This window comes from Agelaius phoeniceus, chromosome 27, assembly GCF_051311805.1.
Source record: "Agelaius phoeniceus isolate bAgePho1 chromosome 27, bAgePho1.hap1, whole genome shotgun sequence".
NCBI classification, from domain to species: domain Eukaryota; kingdom Metazoa; phylum Chordata; class Aves; order Passeriformes; family Icteridae; genus Agelaius; species Agelaius phoeniceus.
In genome coordinates, this window is record NC_135291.1 from 5,721,314 (window position 1) to 5,748,474 (window position 27,161).

Below are 27,161 nucleotides of genomic sequence, written 5' to 3' on the forward strand. Positions count from 1 at the left end.
GTCTCGCAGGTTGGGACGCGGAAGCGAAAGGGACCGAGGAGGGCGGGGAGGGGACGGGGGAATTCCAGAGAATCCCTCAGGATCCCCGCTGCGACCACCCTGGAGCCCTCGGAGAAGCACCTGGAACCCCCTGGGACCCCCTTAAGAAAGTGCCGGGAGTGGAGAATTGAGGGGATCGGGAAATTTGGGAGATCTGGGGTGCAAAGGTGAAGGAAAAGGGCGGGTCTGCGGTCTGGGAAGGGCGGGAGGGCCGGGGAGGGGTGCAGGGGGTCCCAGAACACGTGAGGGGGGGTCCAGGAGGGGTCCCAGTCCCGGATTAGGGAGTGCAGGGGGGGTCTCCATGCCCAGGAACGGAGGTTCAGGGGGTCCCAGGTCAAGGAAAGGGGGCTGAGGGCAATGGAAGTTCCAAGGGGTCCCTGTGCCCAGGAAAGGGGGTGCACGTGCCCCCAGTGTTGAGGAAGGTGGTGGGTGGGGGCTGGGGAAGGCAGGAATGGGGGTCCAGGGGGTGCCGCAGTCAAGGAAAAGCGGGGGCTGGGGTGTCAGAGGGGGAGGGCTGCGACAGGGGGTTTGGGGGGGGCATTGGGGCTGGATAAGGGGGTGCGGGGGGGTCCCTCTGCCTGAGAATGGAGGGTTTGGGAGGGTTCCAGTCCTGGATATGGGCGTGAACGGGCGTCCTGGTGCAGCGGAATGGGGGTTCAGGGGGTAACGGTTCTGCATAAGGGGATAGAGTGGGGTCCCGGTGCCCAGGAAATAGGGTTCCCGGGGTAGTACCTTCCCAGAAATCGGGATTCAGGGGGGTCCCGGTGCCAGATGATGGCCTGGCTGAGATCCGGTGCTGTGGAAGCGGTGCAGGGGGTCCACGTTCACAGAAATGGGGGGCTCGAGGGGGTCCTGGTGCAGTGGAATGGAGGTTCAGGGGGCCTGGTGCCAGATAACGGGATGCCCAGGAAATGGGGTTCAGGGGGGTTCCCTTCCAGGATTTCGGGGTTCAAGGGGTCCTGGTGCCTGAAAATTGACGTTCAGAAGAATTCCAGTTCCTAGAAATGGGGGTTTGGGGGAGGGGTCCCGGTGCCCAGAAATGGGGGTTCAGGGCGGTTTCCGTGCCCGGGAATGGGGATTTAGGGGGTTCCAGTCTCCAGATAAGGGGTGCAGGGATTATCGGGGCTGGGGAAGGGGGTACAGGGAGGCTCCCAGTGCCCCAAAATTAGCGTTCAAGGCGGTCTCTGTGCCCAGGAAGGGGGGTTCGCCTGGAAATGGAAGTTCGGGGGGTCCCCGTGCCCAGGAATTGCGGTTCAGGGGGGTCCCGGTGCCGGGGCAGTCCCCGGTCCCCGGGCGGGTCCCGGTGCCGCAGCTTGGGAGACGCGAAAGTGACCGGGGCAGCGCAGGGAGGGAGAGGGGACAGAGCAAACCCTGGGAATTCCCCTGAACCCCCCCGGGACCTGCCAGGACCCCCCAGAGGACGCGCAGGGGGTGGAGAACTGGGGGCACGCAGAGATTGGGCGGTCTGGGGGCGTCCAAGGGCTGGGAAGCGGAACCGGGAGAGCCGGGAAGGGTCCAAGGTTCCAGGAAGGGACTGTGAGAGGCGAGATGGGGGATCCAGGGGGTCCCTGTGCCCACCAAAGGGGGTCCAGGAGTCTCCAGTGTTGAGGGAAGTGGGGTCTGGGAGCTGGGAAAGGCAGGAATGGGGCTCCAGGGGGTCCCTGGGTCACGGAAAGGGGGCTCTGGGGCTGGGAGAGGTGGGTGGATAAGGGGACGCAGCTTGGGAGACGGAAAAGTGAGACGGGGAAAAGGGGAATTCCAGGAAATTCATCTGGATCCCACTGGATCCTCACTGGGACCCCCGGGAGACCCTCCGGGACCCCCTGGAACCCCTTCCAGGAAGCGCTGGGAATGGAGAATGGGGCGATGCAGAAATTTGGGAGATCTGGGGGTGCAAAAGCCGAGGAAAAGGCCGGGTCTGGGGTCTGGGAAGGGCGGGATGGCCAGGAATGGGGGTGCAGGGAGTCCCAGAGCACTGACGGGGTGCGGGAAATCCCAGTCCTGGATAAGGGGGGGCAGGGGCGTCCCAGTGCCCAGAAATGGGGCTTCCCGTGCCAGGGAATGCGGGTTCAGGGGGAGTTTCCTTCCCGGAATTCGGGGTTCGAGGGGGTCCCAGTATCTGGAATGGCGGTTCCAGGGGCACCGGTGACCAGAAATGGGGGTTCAGGGGGGGTTCAGGGGGGTCCTGGTGCCAGATGAGGGGGTACAAGGGGGTCCTGGTGCTGGGGAAGGGGATTGAGGGGGGTCACAGGACCCAAAATGGGGGTATGGGTGGGTTTCCCTGACTGGGAATGGAGGTTTAGGAGGTTCCTGGTGCCCAGAAATGTAACTCCTTCTCTCTCTCTCTGCTGTTCTCTCCCTTTCCTTTGGCAGATCATAAATCCCAGAGCCATGCCCAGGCCTGGTTTCCCAGCAAAGGGAGGCCTGGGGCTGAGGTGCCCTGGGCTGGCCGGGAATGGGGGCCCGGGTGTCCTCGGGGTCACGGAAACGGGGGATCCAGGGGCTGGGAGAGGAGGATACCTGGGAAAGGGGGTGCAGGGGGTGTTGGTGCAGGAAAAGCGGGTGCAGGGGGATCCCAGTGCCCAGGAATGATGAGGGGGGACGACAGGATCTGGGAAACAGCAGCAGCTGCTGGGGAGGGACTGGAATGGACTGGGACAGACTGGGAAAAGAACCCACTGGGAGCAGAACTGAGGCACGAGGGATCATACTGGGATATACTGGGACCACACTGAGGGCTACTGGGAACATGCAGGTGACAATTGAGATATATACTGTGAGGAACTGGGAATGGTTTGGATAATCCTGGGACTGACTGGAATCATATTGGGAGTGATCAGATCTGTAGTAGGGGTGAAGAGGAGAAACTGGAATAATGCAGGGAACAGCTGGGATCATACTGGGAGCAGCTGGCCCATGCTGGGATCATACTGGGACTTACAGGGTCACACTTGGAGTGACTAGCATACTACTGGGAGTAACTGGGATCGTACTGGAGGTGACTGGACTTATACTGGGAGCAAGTGGGACCACAGCAGGGGCAAATGGCATCGGGTAAGGTGTGACTGGGCTCATACTGAAGTGACCTGGGGCCCCACTGGGCTCTTACTGAGAGGGACTGAGAGTGAAAGGAACCATACAGGGCATGACTGGGACCACTGGGACCGTGTTGGGGGGCAACTGCGATCCTACCGGGAGTGATTCTGAACATACTGGGAGCGACCGGGATCATCCAGGGGGTGACCGGGACCCACCGGTGAGGCGGCGGCGGAGCTGGGAGGCGGCCGCAACGCAGGTGGGAGGCGCGCTGGGTTGTGCGGGGGCTCGGGGCTCGCTGCGGGCCTCGGGGGCGGCAGGGGGCTCAGGCGGGTTCGTTGTGCCGTGTCCGGCGCGTGTTGCCGCTGGCGTGAGGGCGCTGCGGGAGCGGCTGCCCGCGGTCTCCTTGCGGCCGCTGCCCCGGTAGGAGCCGCTGCCAGAGCAGCGCTGGCTCGGCCCGGTTCCTGTGGCTGGGACAGAGGGGGCTGCCCCGTCCCCGGAGGCTGCGCTAAGCGGCCTCCGAGCTCCGCCGCCGCCTCACCAGGCTCCGGCCGCTGCCGCCCCTCCCGGGCCCGCACGGACGCTCCGCTAATGGCGGCTCTGCCGAGCCAGGGGCGCCCTCAGGGCGGCACCGAGGGCCGTGCTTATCCCGGCTCTGACCAGTCAGCGGCCAGAAGCAGAAGGGACGGCAGAATCAGCCAATCGGAGCGAGGGGCGAGCTCCGCACACGGCCCGGCCTCGTCTCCCTTTCCCCGAGCTCCGGCATTTCCCGGCAGCCGCGGCTGAGGAGCGCCGCTGGAGCTGGGCCCGGCCCGGGTAGGAGGCCAAGGAGCCGCTGCTACTGCCCCGAACCGCCGGGAGCTCGGCGTGACCGGGCCCTGAGGGCGCTGGGAGCTGGGGTGAGTGCGGGACGGAGGAGGGACCCACCTGCAGCCCCGGCAGGAGCCCAGGCCGGAGCCGGGGATGCTGGAGAGAGGCCAAAACCTTTCTGTCACTTCCCTCCTCACCCTGGGCAGGGAACAGCACGTAAGGAAAGGCTCGAGGGTCTGGGTAAGGGTTGGAAAAGTTCAATCACTGGTGTCGGGCGCAACACACTTGTCAGGAAAATTAATCCATAAACATCAGAGGTTTATGTTCAAAAAGGAGACAGAGGAGTCCTTTCACTTTATTCGAATAGAGGGAGAGGCCATGGGGCATTTTTGGAGGACGCAGCCTCCCTTTTTATCCCAGTTTCCCGGCCGCATTTCCCTTCTCTCTTTCCCCATTGGCTGAGGTACGTGAGAGGTTCAGGCTTTCCGATAGGCCTGATATTGAAGATTTTCCTCTAATGTATAACAGTCCCTTTTAATTTTTAATTCTTATGGTATTTAGGGTTTTCCCTCATTGTTTCTTTCATCTTTTAATGTTCAATTTCATTTATCAGCAAACTAAAGTTTGTTTGTAAAAGCAAATATATTTTCCCGTTCATCAATTAGTAGAATCTTTCCCATTGTTTCTTTTATCTCTCAGTGCTGGTTTGATCTACCAGCAGACCCACAGCCTGTTTGTAAGGACAAAATCCATCATTCCTCTCACACTTGACTTGGGGAAATCAATTGAATTTATTATCAGACATAGCAGGGCAAGAGAACGAGAACTGAAATAATTCCTACGGAAATATCCTCCCCCCACCTCTCTCTCCTTCCCGGGCTTAACTCCATCCTGCATTCTCTCCCTTCTCCCCATCCAGAGGCGCAGGGGATGGGGGTCAGAGCCCGGTCATGTCACAGCCTCCCCTCAGGGACAGGAATCCTCGTCCTGCTCCAGCCTGGGGTCCCTCCCACGGGACACGGTCCCTCGGGAACGGGCTGCTCCACGAGGATCCCCCCCGGGCTCACAGGTGCCGCCAGGAGCCGCTTCCATGGCTCTGCAGGGGCTTCCCAGGGGCTCGGGGCCTCTCTCGGGCATCCCCTGCCCGCGGTCTCCTTGCGGCCGCTGCCTCGGCAGGAGCCGCTGCCGGAGCAGCGCTGGCTCGGCCCGGTTCCTGTGGCTGGGACAGAGGCGGCTGCCCCGTGCCCGGGGCTGTGCGGGGAAATTCACATGGCCGGAGGTTTCTGTGCCCCGAGGAGACAGAGGAGTCCTGTAAAAGTGACTTTATTGCTGAGCAGAGGGAGAGGCGGTGCGGCATTTCCCAGGAGATCTTTAAAACGTAGCCTTGTTTTTTATCCTAATTGTCTGTCCACTTCTCCCTCTCCCTTTGCCCACTGGCTGAGGTACTTGGAAGGTACAAGGCTGCTCGATCTACCTACTGTATGTGCTCTTTACTATGCACCCCCCACCCTTTAGTATAACACCCTAAATTCATAACTGCATTAAGTCTTTGTTCTTCCCCTAAAGTTCAGGAATTTAGCTGGATCTTGGCTGAGCAGCAGTCCGTGTCAATTAGAACTCTTTTAAAACTCTACAAGTCTCCAGCCCAATCTCAAAGCAGATTCACACGATCCTTTTCTAACGACACATTCATTTTATTCCTTGCAATCCGTCCTCCTATTGTTTTTTTCAATACTTGTCTTTACAAATATTAATTGCCATTGACTCAATTTTTTTTTTCCTGAGTCCTCTTTCGTTTTGAGATTATTCTCAGTGCCCTCATTCCCTGTCCTTCTGTAGCCGTTTCTGGATCAGGAGGCCTGGCTACCACCTGCATCCTCTTGCTCAGCTGCTGAATGAGCTGCATTCTCAAGGTGTGGAGCATGGTAAAAAGATGAAAGTTGCTGTAGCACATCAGAGGAGAAACAGCATTAGTTAAATCCATGGTCTGCCAGGGAGCCTCAAAACCGTGTCCCATTCCCATCCTTTCCATGTTTGGACCAGTACATGAGTTGCTTTTTTATTTTCTTTGTTATCTGTTTCACCATTTTCCTTTGTCATCTATTTGCCAACAACAGTTTGAGTTATTTCATTTTCCACAAACTCCTCCTTTTTCTGCTAACAGATGATCTGATCCCATCCCATGGTGAAATGTTGTGTTCATCATTTCAGTGGATTGGTCAGCAGGAAGGTCAGGAGCTGGAGCTGTCTGGTTGGTTATTCCGAGGGCAGCTTGTAATCTAATGATGGCATTGAAATGAGAAATGGGTTCTGTGGCTCCTGATATGAATTGGTTTGGGTTCCCAGGGGCTGGTGCACGGTGTTGTAAGATTTGTTCTGGTGGGCGTTGATGTTTTTCCCATTGTTTGCACTGCCTCAGGAGCCAGGGATGCATCAATTGGCCGATTTTTTGTCATTTAAACATCAAATACTTGGATTCTCAGCTGCTTTCCTGAACTTGTGGTAGCAACAGCCGCCGTGCTGTAATGCACCCTGTATAACACTGACAGTGACAGCACATGTTGGAGTGGGCAGAGGGATGATTCCTCACCCACTTCTTTTAGTGAAGTTTTCCCAACATTCTCCATTTGCTGTTTCCCTTTGCAGCTTCGCCCGTTTCTGTTGCAGGGTCAGATATCCTCACCCTGGGCTCTGCCTTGAGCTGTGCAAATTCCATCAGTGCAAGCAGGCAGAGCTTGGGGTGAGGGACAGAGGGAATCAGCCCAATTCCTGCCCCAGGCAAGAGACCCAGGTACATTGTCCAGGCTTTGCCCAGCAGTGTTCATTTGCATTTCTAAAGCTCCTCTGCAGGCTGCCTGGAATGAAGCTTCTCTTCCAGGGCAGCCATCTGGTGAGTCATATGTGCCCCCCCCCCCCCCCCCCCCCCCAGAATCTGCTTTTTTTAAAAAAAAGTATTAACTATTTACGAGTTTAAAGTGTTAGGTTTAAAGCTGTTCAATTTTGCAAAATGAACATAAATGTGAACATGGAAAAACCCAGACCAAAAATTGATTCTCACACTTTTGTCTCAAACCTAACTGGCAATATAAAGTGGGCATACTACAAAATTTTTTTCTCTTGTTGTAATTTTGTCACTGAAACTGCAGGGAAAACAAAAGCTCTACAAGAATCTCTTTAGTCTTAGAGAGTCAAGGCATTACTTGATTTTGGCCAGGATGTGCAACAGAAATCATTTCTTTCACACATAGCCCGGGTGGGCAGAGAAAATCATTCCATGGCATGTGAGTTTTACTAGATTTTTCCTAAACTTTCTACAATCTGAACCAATCTAAATCCATTGGTTTAATGTTCATTGCTTCCAATTTGTGTAGTTTTTAGTATTTGGTTTCCTATTGGACCGGGATTTCATTGCCTCTGATGTGAATTCGGTCCACACTCCTGGATTTCCTTCTCAGCCTTTTCCAGACCAGGTGTCTCCAGCTGTGCCGGGGGCAGTGTCTGGGGTAGCTGTTGGTTGCTGTTTGCTGCTGGGCGTTGATGTTTTGTTGCAGGTCGTTATCTCTGTGGGTGTCTTTTGGGCTATTCCCAGTCTGTGGAGATGTTGAACTCATCTCTGTTGAGTGGTGTAACACCCCTTAAATAAAACCTTTAAAATTCCTTTCCCCAAGCCAAAGGCAAACCTTTGAGTAGAGAAACCTTTCTGAGCAGAGAAATAAGATTTAGAAGAAATAAACTTGGTGTATTTTCAGCAATGCAATCGCAGTCAGCCCAGAGTGTGGGTGTGAGTGAGCCCCAGAGTGGAATTGTGCCGTGGTGCTCCCCAGCAGCTGTGGCAGTGCAGGCCCAGCCAGCGCTGAAGCTGCAGCAGTGGCAGCAAGGCTTGGCCGCAGTGGCTGGAGGTGCCAGAGGAGGGTGGCCAGGATTTCCGAGGGTTTGAGCAGAGGATCTGTGGGCAGGCCCAGGGGCTTGGCCCGCTGTGGAGCCCTGGCTGCTGCTGCGTTGCCTTCAGGGCAGGCTCAGGGGCGGCTGCCATGGTCCTGCTGCAGGCGGGAAGTGCAAATCTCCGGGGCTTCAGAGCCCCTGAGGCCAGGCTGAGGGGTCCCCCCGTGTTCAGCTGTGCTGGCGGCTGTTTCTGGCCTCAGGGACACTTGGCATGGGCCCCTTGGCCACCAGTGGTGCTGCTTTGCACTCCTTAGGCAGGAGCCGATGTCCTGGCTGGGTGTTGGCAACAGCAAAGTCCCAGGGCAGGCTCTGTGCCAGCCCAGCTTCCTGTGGGAGAGATTTCACAAGAGACAGGATTCTGGCCACGGACTGCTTGAAACATACATCCTTTATCTCCACCCTGCACAAGGTGGAGAGTTACCAGGGTAAGGAATTCCAGACATCAATTCCAAGGGAGATAATTGAATATCTGCCCTGGGTTTGGTTCTTCTTCTTGCCATAGCCAATGGCAAAAGCTGTACCCACGGCATCTTGGTTTTTATCACCAGCTTCCAAAAGTGTTTCTTTATTTCTCCTGACCTGAGCTCAGGGGGTGCCAGGGGTTATGGAGGTCCCATTGCATTCCTGAAGCTGCCATAACCTCCTGAAGGATCTTTCGCGTAAAATTAGTTCTTCTTTCTGAGTCTATTGCTTCCACAATCCCTTCTCTATGAATTAATTATTTTAGAAATACCTTAATTAGTGATGCAGTGCTTGCTGAAGCAGTCAGAATTGCTTTTGCCCCTCTGTTATGTGCCATGGTGTCAGCAGAAGATATTGAAGCCTTCCTGCCCAGGGCATTTCAGTGCCAGGCTCTTACAAGCACCCACAGCTCCGCGGGTTGAGCTGAGCATGGGGCGGTGACCTGTGCTTTGTCTGATTCCCCTTCCTTAATAACAGCCTGTCTTGTAGCTCTTTTCCCTTCTGCTGCCCTTGCAGAGCCATCCAGAAACACATTTTCTCCCTCAGTCCAGGGATTGTCTCATCAATCTCTCCCAGCCTGGGTCTGGAGCTCTGTCCCTTGAGTGCAGTCCTGGGTTCCTTGCCAGCCCCTCTCCAGGCTGTTCAAACAGGAGGCTGGGTTAAACCCTTGCCCTGTCCTCAGTTCTGAATCCTCCTGTGCCACTGAACAAGTTTCATACTGTAATAACCGAGCCCTGCTCATCCATTTAGAGGCTCTTTTGGTTGTCAGAGCTTTAACTTGATGCCAGACTTGAACTCTAGGAGATCCTCCTGTTGTCATCAGTTTTCAGGCCTCAGTTTTCTGGCCTCAGTTTTCTGATGCATGTCTTCTAATATTTTCCTAGTAAGCACATTTTATTAAGTAATTGTCTTCCATCAAGAAGTTTCCATTTCCCTGATTTATCTTGTTCACTTCCTGTCTTGTTTAATTATTTTTTCTCGGCTTCCCTTAACTTTGGAATTTCCAGTTTTTCCTCGTTTGGAGTTAATATTAACATAACTCACTCAGCTCCACTTTCTGCTGCATCCTTGGCTTCGTCATCTGCCAAATTATTTCCTCTTATTTCTGGGGTCTTTCCCTTTTGGGGTTCCTTAATATGTACTATAGCTATGTCTTTTAGGTAATTTTAATGCCTCTAAAACCTCTGAAATAAGTTCCTCATGTACTAAACCTTTTCCTCTTGAATTAAGTAATCTTTTTCCTTTCCAAATTTTTAAAGGTATGTACTACGCTAAAGGCATACCTTCAATCAGTATATATGGTTCCTTTATTTTGTGTTAAATATTCTAGTGCTCTTTTTAAAGTATATAATTCACGAGTTTGAGCTTACTAGTTTAAGGTTAATTTCCCTTTTTCCATAGTTTGCATGTTTTTCCCATCAACTACTACATACCCTTTATTTTCTCCTTTTGCAAGGAGTTGTATCTCTGTTAGCTAATATAACTGCCAAAGGCCTATTTTGGGGTATCTCTGCTAGTATGCTTGTATTCCCTCTTTTTTTTTTCTTTTTTTTTTTCCTGTATCCAACTTACTGGTTTTCTGTCTCATCTTTCAAGATCTTATCTATTCATCTTTTGCCTCTGTTTTTCACTTTCACCAACAACCTAAATACCACTTTTCCTTCAACTAAACACACAAAAATAAAAAACCTTTTTCTCACACTACGTTCCATACAATACACCTCCCTCCAAGGAGATAGAGTGAAGCTTAAAATACACAATCTACATTACATATACTTTCATTTGTCTACATTCACTCGCTTCTATTTCTCATTCACTTCCACACATTCTTTCACACGCTCAGGACACAAAGTGGATCCCTGTTGACAGAGAATCGCGGGTCCCTGTGGCCCCCTCCCCTTGGCGTTGGCCTCTTGGTCTCAGTATCTCCCGGCCTCCTGGGAGGGCCCTGACTCTGCTGCCTCCGGTGCCCGTTCACCTGTGAGGCTGATTTGTGTCACTCACACTCTTCAGCTACGGCCCCCTCACAGGCCCGGGGGGACAATGGCCCGTTTGCAGGTCACACACGTTCTGCCACAGCCCCCACCCGCCCGGGGGGACAATGGCCCATTTGCAGGTCACCTATACCTTAAGCCACAGCCCCCACCCACCCAAGGGACAATGGCTTATTTGTGGGTCACACACACCTCTTTCCACAGCCCCCCCTTCCCACCAGCCGGGGAAGCTGAGGCTGATTTTGTGTGTGACTCACTCTCACACACAAACAAGACAACAATAAGGTACCTTTTACTTTCAAATCACCTATTACAAGTTTAGGTGTTTCTGGCTAGTACCAGTGCTCTTGGATATCCCTCAACCCAGCTGTGTTGGCCAACCCCAGGTGCTCTTGGGTGTAGGAGCGGCAGGGGGTAGGACGGTCAGGAAGAGATCTCTGCAGCCAGGCCCTGGAACTTGCGGTTTATTGCAAAGGGCCCGGGTGCAGGGCCCTGCTTGGAGCTGCCAGGCACAGCTTGGAGCAGGCCCGAGAGAAGAGAGGGGTAGAGAGGATGAGAGGGTAAGAGAGTAAAAGCGTAAGAGAGCAAAAGCGTAAGAGAGCGAGGTTCCCATTACAATACAATAAATCTTCTTCTGTGTTGAAAATTCTAATTCTCACTAACCAATCCAGTACAATATACAAATCCTAGAGCATTTACATACAGCCTATAAGAATCATTACATTACCATAATGTGTTTCCTTTTAAACCCTAAAAACTCCTCTTTGGGCCCCTTCTGCCAAGCTGGTAGGGTCTGCTCTGACCCTTGGACCTGTCTGCAAGCAGAGGGAATTGTTCTATCAAAAGGGGATTACCTTCAGCCAGCAATACCATTGTTTTCGAGTTGTTCAGTACCTGAGGTATCTCAAAGCTTGCTTTCATTTCAATCTCGCTTATAGTTTCTATATTCTCAAAATCTTTTGCCAGACAATCATATTTATAAGGCTTTCCTGTTTCATCTTCCCCAATACTTGGGCATTTTTTTATCCCTCAATCCAGCTGTGTTGTCCAATCCCAGATGCTCTTGAGCATATCCTCAATCCAGCAGAATTTTGCTCAACCTTGGATACTCTTGGAATGTTAATCCCTCAACCCAGCAGGTTTTTAGGGGCCCGTTTTGTCCCATTTCCTAGTGGATTGGCATAGGAGGAGCAGAAACAGGAGGCACTACAAGATTCCACTTCTCCCTGTATATGAAGTTTCCCTGCAGTCCCAGTAGCATTCTCCCCCGCCATGCAGCAGGTTACCAGGGAAGGGGAATCCACGATTTTCACGGTGCTGTATCTTGGTGTTTCCGAGCTTCATTGGGCTAATTGTTGTTGCTTTGGGTATTTTGGTGTGTGAATCTTTATATTTTGGAGGGGGGTATTGCTGAATCGTGATGTTTTAGAAGTTTTTAATCTGTGTCTTGAAGTTTGCAAGATTTTTGTGCTGAATCGTGGTGTTTTGGAGGTTCTTACATACACAAGATGCCCAATGACTTTCTGAAATAAACTTGGGCAAGGAAGAACTCCCAGTCCAAGATGCTCTCATTTTGTTTTTACCCATACCAGGATTTTTCATTCCCAGGGCGTGTCTGGATGGAGGAGGAGGAAAAGCCCTGGAGATTCCACACGAGGAGGGGCTGCAAACCCAGCCCAGGGAGCTGCAGGGAGGAAAGAGCCCCCCCTGAGCCAGGAAGGCGGCCGGAGATCCAGCCAGAGCTCAGAGCTGGTGGAGAAGCCTCATGGCAGGGAGAAGCCCCACAAGTGCTTGGAATGTGGGAAGGGTTTTAGTCGGAGCTCCAACCTGACCGAGCACCAGGTGATCCACACTGGGGAACAACCCTATGAGTGTGAGGAATGTGGGAAGCATTTTAGCTGGAGCTCCAGCCTGAGGCGGCACCAGGTGATCCACACTGGAGAGAGGCCCTTTGAGTGTGAGGAGTGTGGGAAGAGCTTCAGCCAGAGCTCCATCCTGATGCAACACCAGAGGATCCACACTGGGGAAAAGCCCTTTGAGTGTGGGGAATGTGGGAAGAGCTTCAGGCAGAGGGGCCAACTTAAACAACACCAGATGATCCACACTGGAGACCGGCCTTATGAGTGTGGAGAATGTGGGATGAGCTTCAGCCAGAAGGGCTACCTGATGCAACACCAGAGGATCCACACTGGAGGGAAGCCCTATGAGTGTGGCGAATGTGGGAAGAGCTTCAGCCAGAGCTCTGGCCTGAGGAAACATGAGAGGATCCACACTGGGGAAAAGCCCTACAAGTGTGGGGAATGTCCGAAGAGCTTCAGAGAAAGCTGGGCCCTGATACGGCACCAGGTGATCCACACAGGGGAACGGCCCTACACCTGCTTGGAATGTGGGAAGAGCTATGGGTGGCACTCGGACCTGAGAAAACACCAGCGCACCCACTCTGGGGAGAGGCCCTACGAGTGTCCTGAGTGTGGGAAGAGGTTTCAGATCAGCTCCAGTCTCCTTGTACATCAGCGGAGTCACACAGAGGAGAGGCCCTTCCGCTGCTCCGACTGCGGGAAGGGCTTCAAGCAAAACTGCAAACTCACCATCCACCGGCGCATCCACACTGGGGAGAGGCCGTACAAGTGTCCTGAGTGTGGGATGAGATTCTCCACGAGCTCAGTCTTGACCAAACACCAACGGAGGCGCCACTAATGGAAGCCCTGTGAATACCCCGAGTTCAGGAAGAGCTTCGTGCATTCCTCCAACTCCATCCCCCATGGGAGGATCCACATTGGATGGTCCCCAGTGACCCTCGTTGGGCAGAGCCATGATGATCCATGGTCCTGGTGTTCTGTGTTTGGAAGACACCTGGCTGGGTGGCTCCACATCTTCCTGGCTTCCCGTGGGCACATGGATGTATACAGGGGCAGGAACATCCATTGGGACGCAGACCAACAGGAATGGGAATTCCTTGGAGAGAGCAGATTTGTTGACTTCCACCTCCACCCCCATAAAATCTTTTGCATTCAATCCTATCTTCTGGTGGCATCAAGGAATATTGAATGGTCTTGGAGGTCTTTTCCAATTTCAGGGATGCCATGATTTTGATTTCCTATTGCCCAAAGGTGTCTTTGGCAGCCAAATGGTGAAAAAGTGGGGAAAAGACCAAGATTTTTGAGACAGTGGGGTGGAAACTCCACCAAAAAAAGGTTCTTCCCTCACACCAAGCACATAGGTCCTCTGCCAGCATGGACACAGAAATCCTTTTCTTTTGGCCTTGATTTTCTTTTCATTTATCTTCATCCCTTTAAAATATCTGATATTGGGGTAAAAATAAAGACATTGAATTAAGATATGCATGTGGTCATGGTAGGATACAGACATGGAGAGCAACATGGGGACATATGGTCATGGATGGGAATGGGGACATGGGGCGACATGGGCATGGATGGAGATGTGGGGCCAATGATAAGGATGGAAACATTGTGGGGAGACAGCCATGGGTGAGGACATGGTGGGACATGGCCAGTGACATGTGGGGACATGGCCATGGCCTGGGTCATGGGGGGAACTTGCAGGGGATGTGGGGGATGCTGGGTTGGAGGGGGTTGAGGGTTCCTGGGAGGGACCTGGGGCTTACTGAGGCCTTTGGGGACCCCAGGCCAAGTGGCTCTGGCTGTGCTGGGAGACCCTGGGGGAGGTTCTGGGGCAGTTGCTCAAGGACCCCCTGAACTGGAGCCCCAGCCGGGCATTGGGCTCCTGGAAGGGGATGAACATCCTTGTCCCCAGGAAGAAAATCCCAGCACCCCCAGGGTGTCAGGGGCAGCTGAGAGGCCACAACAGGGAGGGGAAAGCCAGATAGAGCTGTCACACTCTTAAACTACACCCCAAAAGTCCCAAAACTGAGGGATTCCTCCCAGGAAAAAGCATCCAAGAGCTGCCATAATTGAGGGAAAGGGGAGATGGGCCCCCCAGACTGAGTAGGAGGGGCCTGCAACCCCCAAAACCAAGCACAGAGGCAAGGGTTGGGGCTGATGAGATGTTGGGGAAAAGGTAGAAGAGCCTGGAAAAGAAGATTCTGAGAGAGCGGGAGAGGGATGGGACCCCCAGATTGAGTTTGGAGGGGTCTCTGGGTTGGGGGAATGATTTGAGATGGGAGGGAAAGTTGGGGATGGCAGAGAAAAAGGGCAGTTCCATGGGGATCCCTTTGTGTCTCCATCACTCAATCCCTGGAGTAATTCCCTGAAGCTCTGGGGGGGAATGGATCTGCACTGGGCAGATCCCCAAGCTTCCTGCCCATCCCTGGGGGGCTCATGGGGGGTTCCTTCCACCTAAAAGCTGGTGGTGCTGTGACTGTGGGGGAGGGGTGGTGGGGAAAAAGGGTCTGGGGTGGGCAGGGAGGAGGAGCAAGAGGAAGAGGAGGGAGAGATGATGAGGAGGAGGAAAAGGAGGAGCAGGAAAAGGACCAGGAAGAGGAGGAGCAGGAGGAGAACCATGCAGTTCCCCACCCACTGAGTCTGCAGCTCCCCCTGGTCCTGGCAGCATCAATCCCCCCTCCACATCCTGCAGGTGAGCAGGGAGGGGGAGCTCATCCCACATCTCTCAGGAAGTGTCCAGGAGGGCTTTTTGCAAGGGAGGGGATGTTTGGATCTCACAGAACCCATCAGCTGAGCCACAAATGCACCTTGGAGGGGTCTTGGAGGACCCACATGGTGATTGCCTGGTACCAGCAGGGCTAGGGGTGTGACGTCGGTTTTGGGGCTCACTGGGAGTAAGGAGAGCAAGGAGGAACAATCCTGGAGCTGGGGGATCCCAGCAGCCTGGAGGGGTGGGGGAGGCTGGAGATGAGTAGGGTCTGGGCCTGCCGACAGTGAATGGGGCAGTGACTTCTGGAGCTGGACTTGATGAACAAGGTGCTAACACATTGTTTTTCCCCCAAGTCAAGATTTGTCAATCCCAAACTTTGTCCAGATGGAGAAGGAGGAGGAGGCTGCGAGAAAAAGGAAGATGGCATGGGACACTGAGGCAGGTGAGGAGGAAGTCACTGCCACTTTCCCCCCACTCCTCTGCTTTATGTCCCAGCCCAGGATCACCCTCAGCTGCAGGACAACCCCCCCCCCACCTCAGCTGCAGGACAATCCCCCCTTCTATCCTGATCGGGATACACTGGGTGGATCTCCTTCCCCGTCCCTCCGGTACAGTGGTAAATCCCATCTTTTCCTTTTCCCACCCTCCTTCCTCTCCTCATTCTGTCCTTTTTCCTTCTTCATTCCTTCCTCTCCTTTTCTTTCCTTACCCCAGGCACTGAACTGCAGAGGGAGACCAGGGAGGACAAATCCCCATGGCAAAACCTCATGGAAGAGGCCGTTTTGAGTGGCTCCACATCACAGGAATCCAACAGGGAGGAAAAGCCCTGGAGATCCCACACAAGGAGGGGCTGCAAACCCAGCCCCAGGAGCTGTGAGGAGGAAAGACTCTTCCTGTTCTGGGAAGGTGGCCAGAGGGAGATCCAGCCGGAGCTCAGAGCTGGTGGAAAAGCCTCAGGGTGGGGAGAACCTCAAAAAGTGCTTGGAATGTGGGAAGGACTTCAGAGGGAGCTTCAGAGCTGCAACCTGATCCACCACCAGGTGATCCACACAGAGGGAATGGCCCTAAGAGTGTGTGGAATGTGGCTTTGGGCAGAGCTGCAGCCTCATCAATCACCGCAAGATCCACAGCGGGGAGGTGCCATACGAGTGTTCTGAGTGTGGGAAGAGGATTTGGACCAGCTCCCATCTCCTCGTACATGAGCAGATTCACAAGGAGGAGAGGCCCTTCCTCTGCCCCACCTGCAGGAAGGGCGTTAACTGCAACTCCACCCGTGCATCCACACCTGGGAGAGGCCCTACGAGTGTGGGGAGTGTGGGAAGAGCTTTAGCCGGAGCTCCAGCCTAATCAGGCACCAGAGGACCCACACTGGAGAGAAGCCCTATGAGTGTGGGGAGTGTGGGAAGAGCTTCAGGTGGAACTGCGACCTGATTGTGCACAAGAGGAGCCACACTGGGGAACGGCCCTTTGAGTGTGGGGAGTGTGGGCAGAACTTCAGCCGGAGCTGCCACCTAATCCAGCATCAGGTGATCCACACTGGGGAGAGGCCCTTCGAGTGTTCCGTGTGTGGGAAGAGATTTCAGACCAACTTCCATCTCCTCCGGCACTTTCAGAATCACACAGAGGAGAGGCCCTTCTGCTGCCCCGAGTGTGGGAAGGGATTCAAGCACAACTCCACTCTTGTCAAGCACCGGCGCATCCACACAGGGGAGAGGCCCTACGAGTGTCCTGAGTGTGGGAAGAGCTTCTCCAGGAGCTCTCACTTGACCCAACACCAACGGAGGCACTGGTAAGGGAAGTCCTCTGAGTGCCCCAAGTGCAGAAAGAGCTTTGGAGTTGCTCCAACTCCATCCCCCATGGGAGGATCCGCATTGGATGATCCCCAGTGACCCCCGTTGGGCAGAGTTCTGGTTATTCATGGTCCTTAAGATCCTGTTGTATGGAGGGAAGGTGTTGGAGAAATTTCTTTCCCCTCTCCTCGTCCTGGTGTGATTTGGTTGGTAATAAATTCTCTCCCTGTGCCCAGGCTGGGTCTCTGATGCCCATTTTGGTGTTTAGTAAGGGATCTCTCCCTGTCTTATCCCAACCCAGGAACTCTTGGTTAAATTTTCTCTGCCCTGTGCAGCTGTGGGAGGCAGGGACAGAGTGGCTTTGGTGGGTGGCTGACATCAGGCAGCATCACCCAGGCCATGGGCACCCCTGAGATCCCAGTGTGGTGGTGCATTGCCCCCTCCTCCTTTCCAGGCTGCAGTGTGATCTGAGAAATGCTTGTTAGGTCTTGTCCTTGGAAACAGCACCTGGGTTTTGCTCTTTCCAAGCTTATCAGAAACACTGTCTGCTCCCAGGAACTGCTAAAAGGCTCCTGTTTTCCTTATGGCCAGCCTTGGAAAATATTCCTCTTGCCTGAATGGCACAACATTCCTTTCTCACACTTTTAGAGGAAGTGCCAAGCCAAACTGTGGCTGGGATGAAACATCCTTGTGACTGAAGCCCACTCTCTTGTGGCCCTATCAATAGAGGTCTAAAAGGAGACCCTTTGAGCTCTCCTGGGCCACTGTGGGCTGTGACCCTCAGTCTCCCTCTGAGGGGGCCTCTCAGAGCCAGCAAACCCTTGGGTTTGCTCTGCCTGCAGGATCACTGAAACGTGTCCTGGGCTGACACCCTCACTCCTCAAGGCCCCAACCTTCACACAGCGGGAGATGCAAAAGCATCTGAAGGGAGGATTTCCATGACCTCCGAGGGGAATTTTTCACAGATACCTTGTTTGCACTGACTGTTTCTGTCTGTATGCGTGCCCCTGCACGTGTGACTGTGATTGAAAAGGATCTTGTCCAATTAAATATCTCCCAAGGCTGCAGCCATCTCAGTGGCCAGGACCAGAAGAGGCGTGGAGTTCAAATGAATGAGAGCATCCAGACCCGATCTTTCAAATGCTCTGTATAAGGGGGGCTTGGGAAATAAACTGCCTCTGTTGCCACATGAAACTGGGGGTGAGTGGTCTCCATCTCCTGTGCCCTCTCCCCTTGCACATGACCTAACACGTGGTGACCTCCAAGTGATCGGGACTCAGCCATAACCTGGCACAGAGCAAAGGAGACAGATGGCAAAAAGCCGGTGTTTAGAACCGGGAATATTACAGTGTAAAGCTGGGAATTGGTGTAGAACTGGGTTACAAGCAGTGTAAAAGCTGGGAATCAGTGTAGAACCGGGTTACGAGTGGCCTAGAGCTGGAATCAGTGCTAGAACCAGAATAAATACAGCGTAAACCTGGGAATCGGGCGGGAGAGCCGGCACAGTGAAAAACCGGGACTTTGCTAAGTAGACATTGGAAAGTGCTGTGAGGTTTCTAGCCCTGTTTTTGTGGAGTGGAATCACCTAGGAGACCATGGGAGCTTGGATGTCAGCACCAGAAAACTCTGTAGATTTTCTTCTTCAAAAGGAGAGGGATTGATTACGATGAATGAGCCCTACAAGCTTGGTTCACATGGTGTGAAAGCCATCAGCTGGATGTATCAGAAGGGACCGTTTTAGATTTGCACTTTTGGGAGGGAGCTGGACAATATATATTTGCAGCAGCCTCTAATGGTGAGAACATCGGTGTTATAAAGCCTTGGTCAGCAATTATGGACTTGCTAAAACAGTTGGAATATGAGAGGCAAAGGGGGAAGAGCAGCAGCACAGCCGCTCCTTTGTGTAACGCCGTGCAGGAGCCGGCGGGCCCCAGCCACTGTGAAAATGTGTCCTGCTACATTGGGACTGCGGCTGAACTGTGGAGCGACCGTGGGGAGCGTCACAGCCCCGGGGAGTGCGGGAATCCTGGCAAACGGAGATTCGCAGGCTGCCCAAGCCGGATGTTATAAATGATCAATTGTGAGCCAAATTATCAAAAATGCAAAAAGATTTCTCTTTTTGCGCGACCGAAATACAGTCCTCAAAACCACCGCAGCCAAAGAGACAGCGTTGAACCCGGGGTGGGCGCTGGGTGAACCTGGATCTGACCTCTATTGCATTGAATCCCCCCACCCTGTTCACGAGAGCCACTTCTAGCGCCAAGGTTTTATACAGTTTATTGTGCCCGAGGCGAAGGAGTCCAAATTTCTTTTGTAACTCTTCACATTCATAGCTGTTTCTTTCAGCGTGCAGAGCTGGACAAAGATCGTCTCCAAGTGGATAGTCAGTGTTGATAGACTTTGGGGAAGCCATGTATTCACATGTATAACTCTGGTGTCCCTGGCTATCTTGATTGATGTTATCTGCTGGACAATGATCGCTCTTAGGCGGTTTCCGAAGAAGACTCGAGATACTGGTGATCATCGTGCTGGGAGCGTCCATTCTTACGCTAAAGTGTCAATCGTTATCTTAGCCATGTCCAGGAATCTTTAGAATCTGAATAGACATCTGCTCTCAGACCGTGTGTGGTGAGAGACACCTTCAGATTTCACAATCTTTATAAAACACGTTCTTTAATAGCATGATTTATTTCTAACATATATTACATGGGGATGCCGACATTGCCCAGGGAGCCAGCAGACCCAGTTGCTCAATTCAGCCATGTGGAGAGATGGCGGCCACCACAGACCTGGCAGCTCCAAGATGCCCCATGTCCCCTCAGGACTGCTGCAATCACCAAGCAGCCACCCTGGGCTGCTGTATCGCCGACCCGGGTGGGCACAGCACGCCACCCTAATCGGGGGAACGGAGCATGGGGGGGGCAGGACACCATGCCATGCCGCTGAGACGGGGCTACCCGCACTTCCCATGGAAACCGAGTGGGCTCCAGAGCTGTGCCTCTGCAGAGCCTGGCTGTGCCTGCATCAGAGGATGAGCCTACACCCCCAATCCCGCCTGCAACAGGGGCAGGGCCCTGCACCCAAGGCAGCCTCCGTGGAACACAGACGTGCCTCCAGTGGGAATGGCCCTGCCTCCAACCCTGCCTCCAGGGCAGGGCTGGGAATGGCACCACCAGGAGCTCCTGCAAACCTCACTCCCAGAAGGAGAGCATGGAAAAGCCACCTGAGAGGATCCGGCCCGGCTAAAAAAGGTGGAAAGAAATGTGTGGGGGTTTGGTGCTGTGAAAGCAGAAACATTCAAATCTGCCCGAAGAGATGGGGCCGGATGCATGAGATAACTGTTTCACAGCAGCTGAAATCAACACGCCCTCTCACCCAGTCCAGTGAGAAGCCAGCTTTTCCCTGCAAATGGATGATGAGAAGGCAAACAAACACCAAGTTTCCACCTCTCAAGAGCCTCACAACCACCTTACCTCCTGATATATATCAAGGTTTTCATATTCTAAGGACCCTAATAAACTAATAACATATGCCAAGAGTAAAAATATTGAAGGGTTATCACACAAGAGTTACAAAAATGTACAACTGTAAAATCTGCCTCAGAGTTCACAGTACAATACTTATAATTATTGTTTGCATCTGTTAAAACCAAAATGGATTAGCCTGTGATGGCTAGTTCTGCTAAAGTTATTTGGAAAATGTTGCATTTCTGTCTCAGGCAGTTACTACTGTGACTCAAAGAAGCCCTAATGTGTGTATTAATGTGTATTTCCTTAATACTCCTAGTAATTATTATTGTACTGCTTCAAGATAAATGGGTAAGATTCAAAGAATATTCGCTGAGATACACATAGAACATTAAAATAACAAAATTGCTAACTCCTGACTGTCCTAGGTTACAATATAAAGATGTATTCTATTCCCATCCTCAAGAGCTGTTGAAACCAGGAGGGGCACTGTTTTTTCCTTATCTCCTGTTAACGGGCCCATCAATGTCTTGCCACATGACTCAGAGATGACTCCCTCCGGGAGCCATTTCTGTTCAACGGGTAATCAAGGACCCACCCCATGACCCAGTGATTTCAACCCATTGTGAGATGCTCCGCCAAGGAGGGAGGAGCTCAGCATCCCCACCTGGATATAAACTGGGGGTTGGGACAGAACAAGCTGCCCTTACCCACTGGTTTCCAGAGAAGAAGCACTACCAGATCTTTTCTACAGGATCACCACTTCAACAAGACCATTTCATCTGGACTGCTACCACTACCCTAACTAGCAGGGTGTCAGGTTGTATTCTGACTCTGTCAGTGTTTTTTCTTTTGTATTATTGCATGTTTTTGGGGTTTTTTTCCCTTCTCCTAATAAATTGTATTTCTCACTTGGAGTCTCTCACTGGTTTCGCTTTCAAACCAGAACAGAAAATAATTCATACCTGTAATTCATCCAATCCCAGTTTGGGATTGGAAACTTCTTTTAGAACGGAATTTTCTGCCCTCTGGACTACCCCAGCTACATATTCTGCATCTGTAATTAAATTGAGGGGCCCTTGGAATTTTGAGAAGGCTCTGAACACCACTACTAATTTGGTAATCTGGGGGGACCCTTGAATGATATCCACATTGTCTTTCCACTATTGAGTCTCTGAGTCTTTCCATGTTATCACAGATTTGTGAGATCCCCCAAATCCATCAGTGAAGATGGTCAGAGCCTTCAAAGGATTTGGGCTGGGTAAAAGACTGTAATTTGATTTAAAAATTTTGTGTTTGGGCTAATGAATTGAAAGCTGGCCAGGGTAACTATCAAGAGCAAACTGATGTAGTTCAGATGTTTGTAAAAGACAATTAAGATTCTCGGTAATGAGGGATAAATTAATTGTATAAAGGTTAATTCCTGCTAAGGAGAATAGATGAGCTCGAGCCTTGGTGATCAACTGAGCCATAATTTCTTGTGATGTTATCGTTTTGTTGGGTTGGTGGGCTCTAAAGACCCACTCAATAATAATGAGGGTGAGATGTCACAGACACATTTTATAAAATCTTCATTTCAGTGGATTGCCGACTGCAGAGGTCAAGCTCCCTTCCCGCTGGACCCAGCAAGAGAGGACCCTCTCCAGGAACACGAACTGCTGCTTCCTGGCCACGCTGAATCACGGGGGAGCAAGGTTTTGCCTGCAGCCGAGGAAAAGTTTCTTCTGCACCTTTGGAGCATGCTCAAAGGGAGCCACTTTTCCCCCCCATCATTGCCCTCGGGGGGGATCTGAGTTGGCTGCGCCGCCCCAGCTGGAGGTGTGGATCCCGCCCTGGCCGGCACCACAGGTCCTGCCCCGGCCATGCCGCGGATGCTGCTGGTTCCCGCAGCCCCTCCCGCGGTTGCCCCTCCAGCAGAGCCCGTGAGGGCTCTGACCGTGGCGGCCCCACCTTCGCCCACCATGCCGGTGGAGGAGGTTGAAGCTGAGAACAGTGACCAGCAAGCGGCACCGGCGCCCCTGGCAGTTCTACCACCTTCCGCTGGCCCAGTCCCAGTTCAAGATGATGTTGATGATGGTGCCGAGCCCGTGGAACCGTCTTCAGAGCTGCCCATGGTCCCGCTGCCCCTAGTGGCGGATGCTGCGGCACCTGCAATCAGCCTGGCTTTCCCCCTGAGGTTTCAGGCTGTCCTGGGGCTGCCCCTGCAGAGGGAGCTGGGACAGGGGAAGGGATGCCAGCCTGTCCCTCCGTTGGGGAGGCGTGGCTCGGCAGCTGATTGCGGGGGCAGCCCGGCTGCCTGCTTTCAAACTCAGTGTTTTTTTGCAGGCCGGTTTGCGTTTGGTCAGGGACTTCCCGTTGGGGGTTGGAATGCCTGACTCCCTCCGTGTGCCCCAGCAGCGTGGGGAAGGTGGCTCCCAGGAGTTCTGCCTTTGGTCCCCAGCCCAAAGGGGGTGGGGGTGGTACCAGGAGGCAGAAGGGAGGAACACTTTTGGCATTTGCATTGCAGAGGCAAGAGAAACAGCGGAAAGCAACCATCACTCGCTTGCTGTGGGGAAAAAACATCCCCGGACCTGAGATGAAGATACTCGGGGAAGCTTCTGTTTCCCAACTGCCAGTGTGCACCGGTGGTGCTAAAGGGACGAAGCATTCGGTCACTTGCGCTGCCCAAGCATTGGCAGCAGGGTGCCAGGTTGTGAGACCATGGAGCCTGCCTCACGGGCCGGGTGTGGGCCGTTTGGCTCAGTTCCCTAGGCCAGGGCCACCGCCTGGCCAGCTGTTGAGTTTGGGGGCTTTTCTTCCCCTGTCAGGACCTGGGCCACCATTCTGTGGGCCAGGTCTGGGATCCCATGTTGTGGTGTGTTTTATGCTTGTTCAGTTTTCCCTCCATTGTTCTCTCAGAAAGTCCTGCCCTGTTACCAGTTTGTGTCAATCCCCAAACCCCTCCCCAGTTGTCTTGGTTACCAAATGTATCTTTCTTGTTGCCCACCCCTGGCAGCCTGCCTGTCACTCGACACCCCTGCCTCTTTTTCTAGAGAGTTCGGGCCAGGGTGTCGAGTGATTGGGTTAGGGGCCAGGGTCCCTCCCGCAACTGTGTTTGATGGGTTCTCCGATCATGCCAATCCTTAATGTATCCCTCTCTGATTTGCTATCTTTCACCCCTCCCACCCTCTGTAAAACCGAGGCTTTTCCCTGCCTCGGGGCTCTCAGCTTCTTCTACCTGAACCTGCACGTTTCCCTACCAATAAAACCGCCCCCCGAAGAAACTGAGGGTCGCCTCTTCATTTCATCCTGCGACTTCGGAGCTCTTTACTGCGGCCACACGTCCGCAAGGCTTGACATCGCCTTAGGCACAAGCCCCTGACTCCGGGTTGGGGAAGTGCCTTACTGGCTGGAGGTTGGCTGGACACTTATCTAGCCTGGGCGTTTCACTTTTCACCGGCCACTGCTCCAATCCCTGATCCTTCCACAAGGGCCAAGGCCCCCACAGGGCCTCAGAGTCTCCTCTGCTGCTGCTCTTTCTGAAAAAAAAAAAAAAAAAAGAAAATAAAAAGAGTTGAAAGAGCTAGTAGCAGCTCAAAAGCATTGAAGAGCCAAAAATTAGCCTCGGCCCAAGTGGTTCAATAAAGGGCTGTGGCCAAGACATTCCAGTGACTTTTTCAAAACTGTTTGATAACTGTCCATGGATTTTTGATAATTATTGATGATTTTCTTCAGCAGTTCTTTGTTTCAGGATTCTGCAAGCCTGTTTCAGGATCAAAAGGGACTTTCAGAAATGTCCAAGAAGATCATCTTCAGTCCATGGACTTTATCCTGAAACTCAGCTGTTTGGCCTTGAAGCAATGAAAACTTTCTTTGCATTGTTTTCTGCGTTTTCTTATATTGTAAGATTGTTTTAGTGATATGAAAGAATTTTTGTTCTACAGGTGAAGAATTTCCCTGATCATTCCACATCAGCACTTGATGGAGGTTTTGATTGGCAACAGATAACCTGTCAAGTGTTTGTTCTTTCCTCTGCATGGGCCCAGCAGACAAAATTACAAACATGTTTCTTTTTCATTTAATTAAAATTAAAAGAGTGAGATGTCACAGATACATTCTTATGAAAAAGCCTTTCCTTAGGATTTTTTCTCCTGAGGAGCTGAGAGGCCTCAGGAACAAAATGTAAACAATGATTATCTGCTGCTGTGGAATACAACAGGTAGATCTGTGATTGGTCTCATGTGGTTGTTTCTAATTAATGGCCAATCACAGCCAGCTGGCTTGGACTCTCTGTCCAAGACACAAGCTTTTGTTATCATTCTTTCTTTTTCTATTCTTAGCCAGCCTTCTGATGAAATCCTTTCTTCTATTCTTTTAGTATAGTTTTAATACAATATATATCATAAAATAATAAATCAAGGCTCCTGAAACATGGAGTCAGATCCTCATCTCTTCCCTCATCCTAAGACCCCTGCACATACTGTCACAGGGATCAAGTGACTTTTTATTCCACTGAAAAAGCAAGGCATAAAATCTAGCACTAGGACCAAGGATCACTAGTGAGAAAGGTAGGTCTGGACTGTACCAGTGGGCTTATTTAGCTCTTAAGGCATCGGCCACTTTATTTACTGCTTCCTTGGTCTCTGGTGTAAGTGATCGCAGAGAGTCCAGGTTCTCACCGCCTTTTAGAAGCTGGAATAGCAGAGTATGGTCTTCTGTTGTAATTCCCAGCAGAGAACAAATCCAGTTGATGCCCTTGCAAAGTTGATGGGAGTTCTTGCAGGGTCCTGGAATCATTCTTGATGTCAAGTGGTTTAGGTACAATGGTCCTCACTGTGATCCTGAGGCCAAGGTATTTCCACAGTGAGGTATAGTTGTATCTTGTCTGGAGCTACCTCAAACCCCATGTCTTGAACTGCTTTGGAAACACTGGCTAAAGCAAGGTTTAGAATAGTGGAAGTCTTTCCGCAAATCAGAATGTCATCCATATAATGAAGAATTATCACATTTGGGAATTTTGTCTAATTTCAACATTCTCCTGTACCTCGAAGATGCCCTCTGATTTGCCTTTTCTGTCCTGTCTAGATAGCATACAAGCCATGAACCATTGGCCAACTGTTTGTCTGTTCCTCATACCCTGGGGCAAAGCTGTCCAATGGTATCTCTGTAGAAGTGCTCTGTTTATTCAGAGACAGGACGGAAAAGGCAAATCAGAGGGCATCTTCGAGGTACAGGAGAATGTTGAAAAAACAGTCCCTGATGTCAATGATGACCCTGTGCCAATCCCTCGGTAGCATGGAGAGAGAAGGTAGGGCAGGTTGCAAGGGACCCATGTCTTCCAGGACCTGATTGATTTTATGGAGGTCCTGCAGGAGCCACCACCTGTCTTTGCCTGGCTTCTTGATTACAAAACGAGATGTGTTACAAGGGCTGGCAGATGGTATAATGTGGCCCTTTGACAGTTGCTCCTGAAAGAGGGACTGCAGCACCTTTAACTTTTTCACAGGAAGGGGCCACTGATCCACCCAGACAGGGTGATCAGTTTTCCATGAGAGCTGCAGGGTGGTGCACTGCTCAGTGTCCCTGACTACAAATCCTGTGGTGGCTTAAGGATTTCTAGCCGAGTCCCCCATTGGCACAACAGGTCCCTACCCCAAAGCGTGATAGGTGCCCCTATCACTAAATGTTGCAGTAAAGTAGAGAGATTTTAAAGAAAGGCCTCATAAAATCAAGCCTGCTCTCATAAAATCAGTGTCTGGCCTTGTCAAACTAGCACTTTACAAGTTCCCATGTGAAAGGAATCCTGGTGTGAGCAGTTTGTTAACATAACAATCTATTCCTGGGTGAAAAGCAACTAGCACCTGTATAAACTTTTTTTACAATGTTAGATAGAAGAATGAAAACTATTGCTCACAAACAACTTTTCCTGCATGTACACACTGGGAGTTTGAGTGACCAATCAATACAGGTTAACAACTTGTTACTTACCAATAAAATAATTGGCAAGAAAGCTGCTAACCAATTGGAGTCACACAAAAGCTCTGTAAAACTGTATAAAAGCAAGTTACCTGAATAAAGAGGGGGCTTTTTCCACCATGAAAAAAATTGAGTCCTGCATGATTTATTTCCATAAATTGGGTTTCCTCTCACCTTCCCATGTCTTCCCCATGGTCGCAAAAGAAGAACCACAGGTCAGCTTGTGATGTTTACCCTCTCTCTTTAGCTGGGGGACATTGGGCTCTGACTTTGGGGCGTGTGACTTGCACTGGTGCCATATGGGAACTGCTCCTCCTCACCTCCTGCCTCACCTCCTCCCTCATCTCCTCTTTGAGTTCCTTGACCATGGCAGAGACATGAGCCTGCATTGGGCTGTTGCTCATACTCTCATAATTTCTGAGCTTGTTGGCGACAGAGCCCACTGTCTCTTGGTTGGTATCTGCATTAATCATTGCAATGAAGGTGGTGTATTGAGATGGCCCTAGATTTGCCAGGCTCCACAACATTTGCCCTGTGCAGCTGACCTTGTCGGGGTCATTTTCATGCTGTCCATCCCTCCCAAAGAGTATCTCCAGTACTGCTACTTCTCTCAGCTGTTGGATCCCTTCCTCAAGGGTCTTCCAGAACATTCTATGGTGGTGCTCCTGCATGCTCTCCCTGTGGACAAACCTCTCTCTGGCACTCATTAAAAGCTGCTCCTAGAGGGAAAGGGACCCTGGCTCCCTTACAAAAATCTGATTGATACCTGAGTCCTGGGTCAAGGGTCCCAAATTCCTTGCCTCTCCACTATCCACTTGATCATCTGTACCCATAATGTTCCAGACCCAAAGTAATCAGGTTGTATAAGCTTCACATCTCCATCGTACAATGTCTGTGCAGATTAGGGAGACTTTCGTACGTCAGGGACTCAGTGATGATTGTAACCTCTGTAGGCTGTGAGGACCCTCCTTTCTTATTTTTATCTGGGTGCTCTGCTTTCATCTTAGACCTCCTTGTTTCTACAGGGGCAACTGCTGCTGCCTGTGGCTGCCCTTGCAGTTCAGCTGGAACCTGGACAGTTGTAACATCTGTGG

At 51.9% G+C, this 27,161-nt stretch overlaps 2 protein-coding genes across 5 annotated transcripts in view; both read left to right on the plus strand.

Moving 5' to 3' along the window:
- Positions 1-26,480, plus strand: LOC129132022 (uncharacterized). Its single transcript, XM_054651005.2, has 6 exons — positions 1-206; positions 2,413-3,334; positions 11,892-12,947; positions 15,951-15,992; positions 16,148-16,644; positions 21,693-26,480. Exons 2-6 carry the CDS (start codon positions 3,185-3,187, stop codon positions 22,036-22,038), a joined length of 2,091 nt encoding a protein of 696 aa, XP_054506980.2. The 5' UTR covers positions 1-206; positions 2,413-3,184; the 3' UTR covers positions 22,039-26,480.
- LOC129132039 (uncharacterized) overlaps positions 1-27,161 on the plus strand; it is a 286,230-nt gene that overhangs the window by 223,727 nt on the left and 35,342 nt on the right. The window lies entirely within an intron of this gene.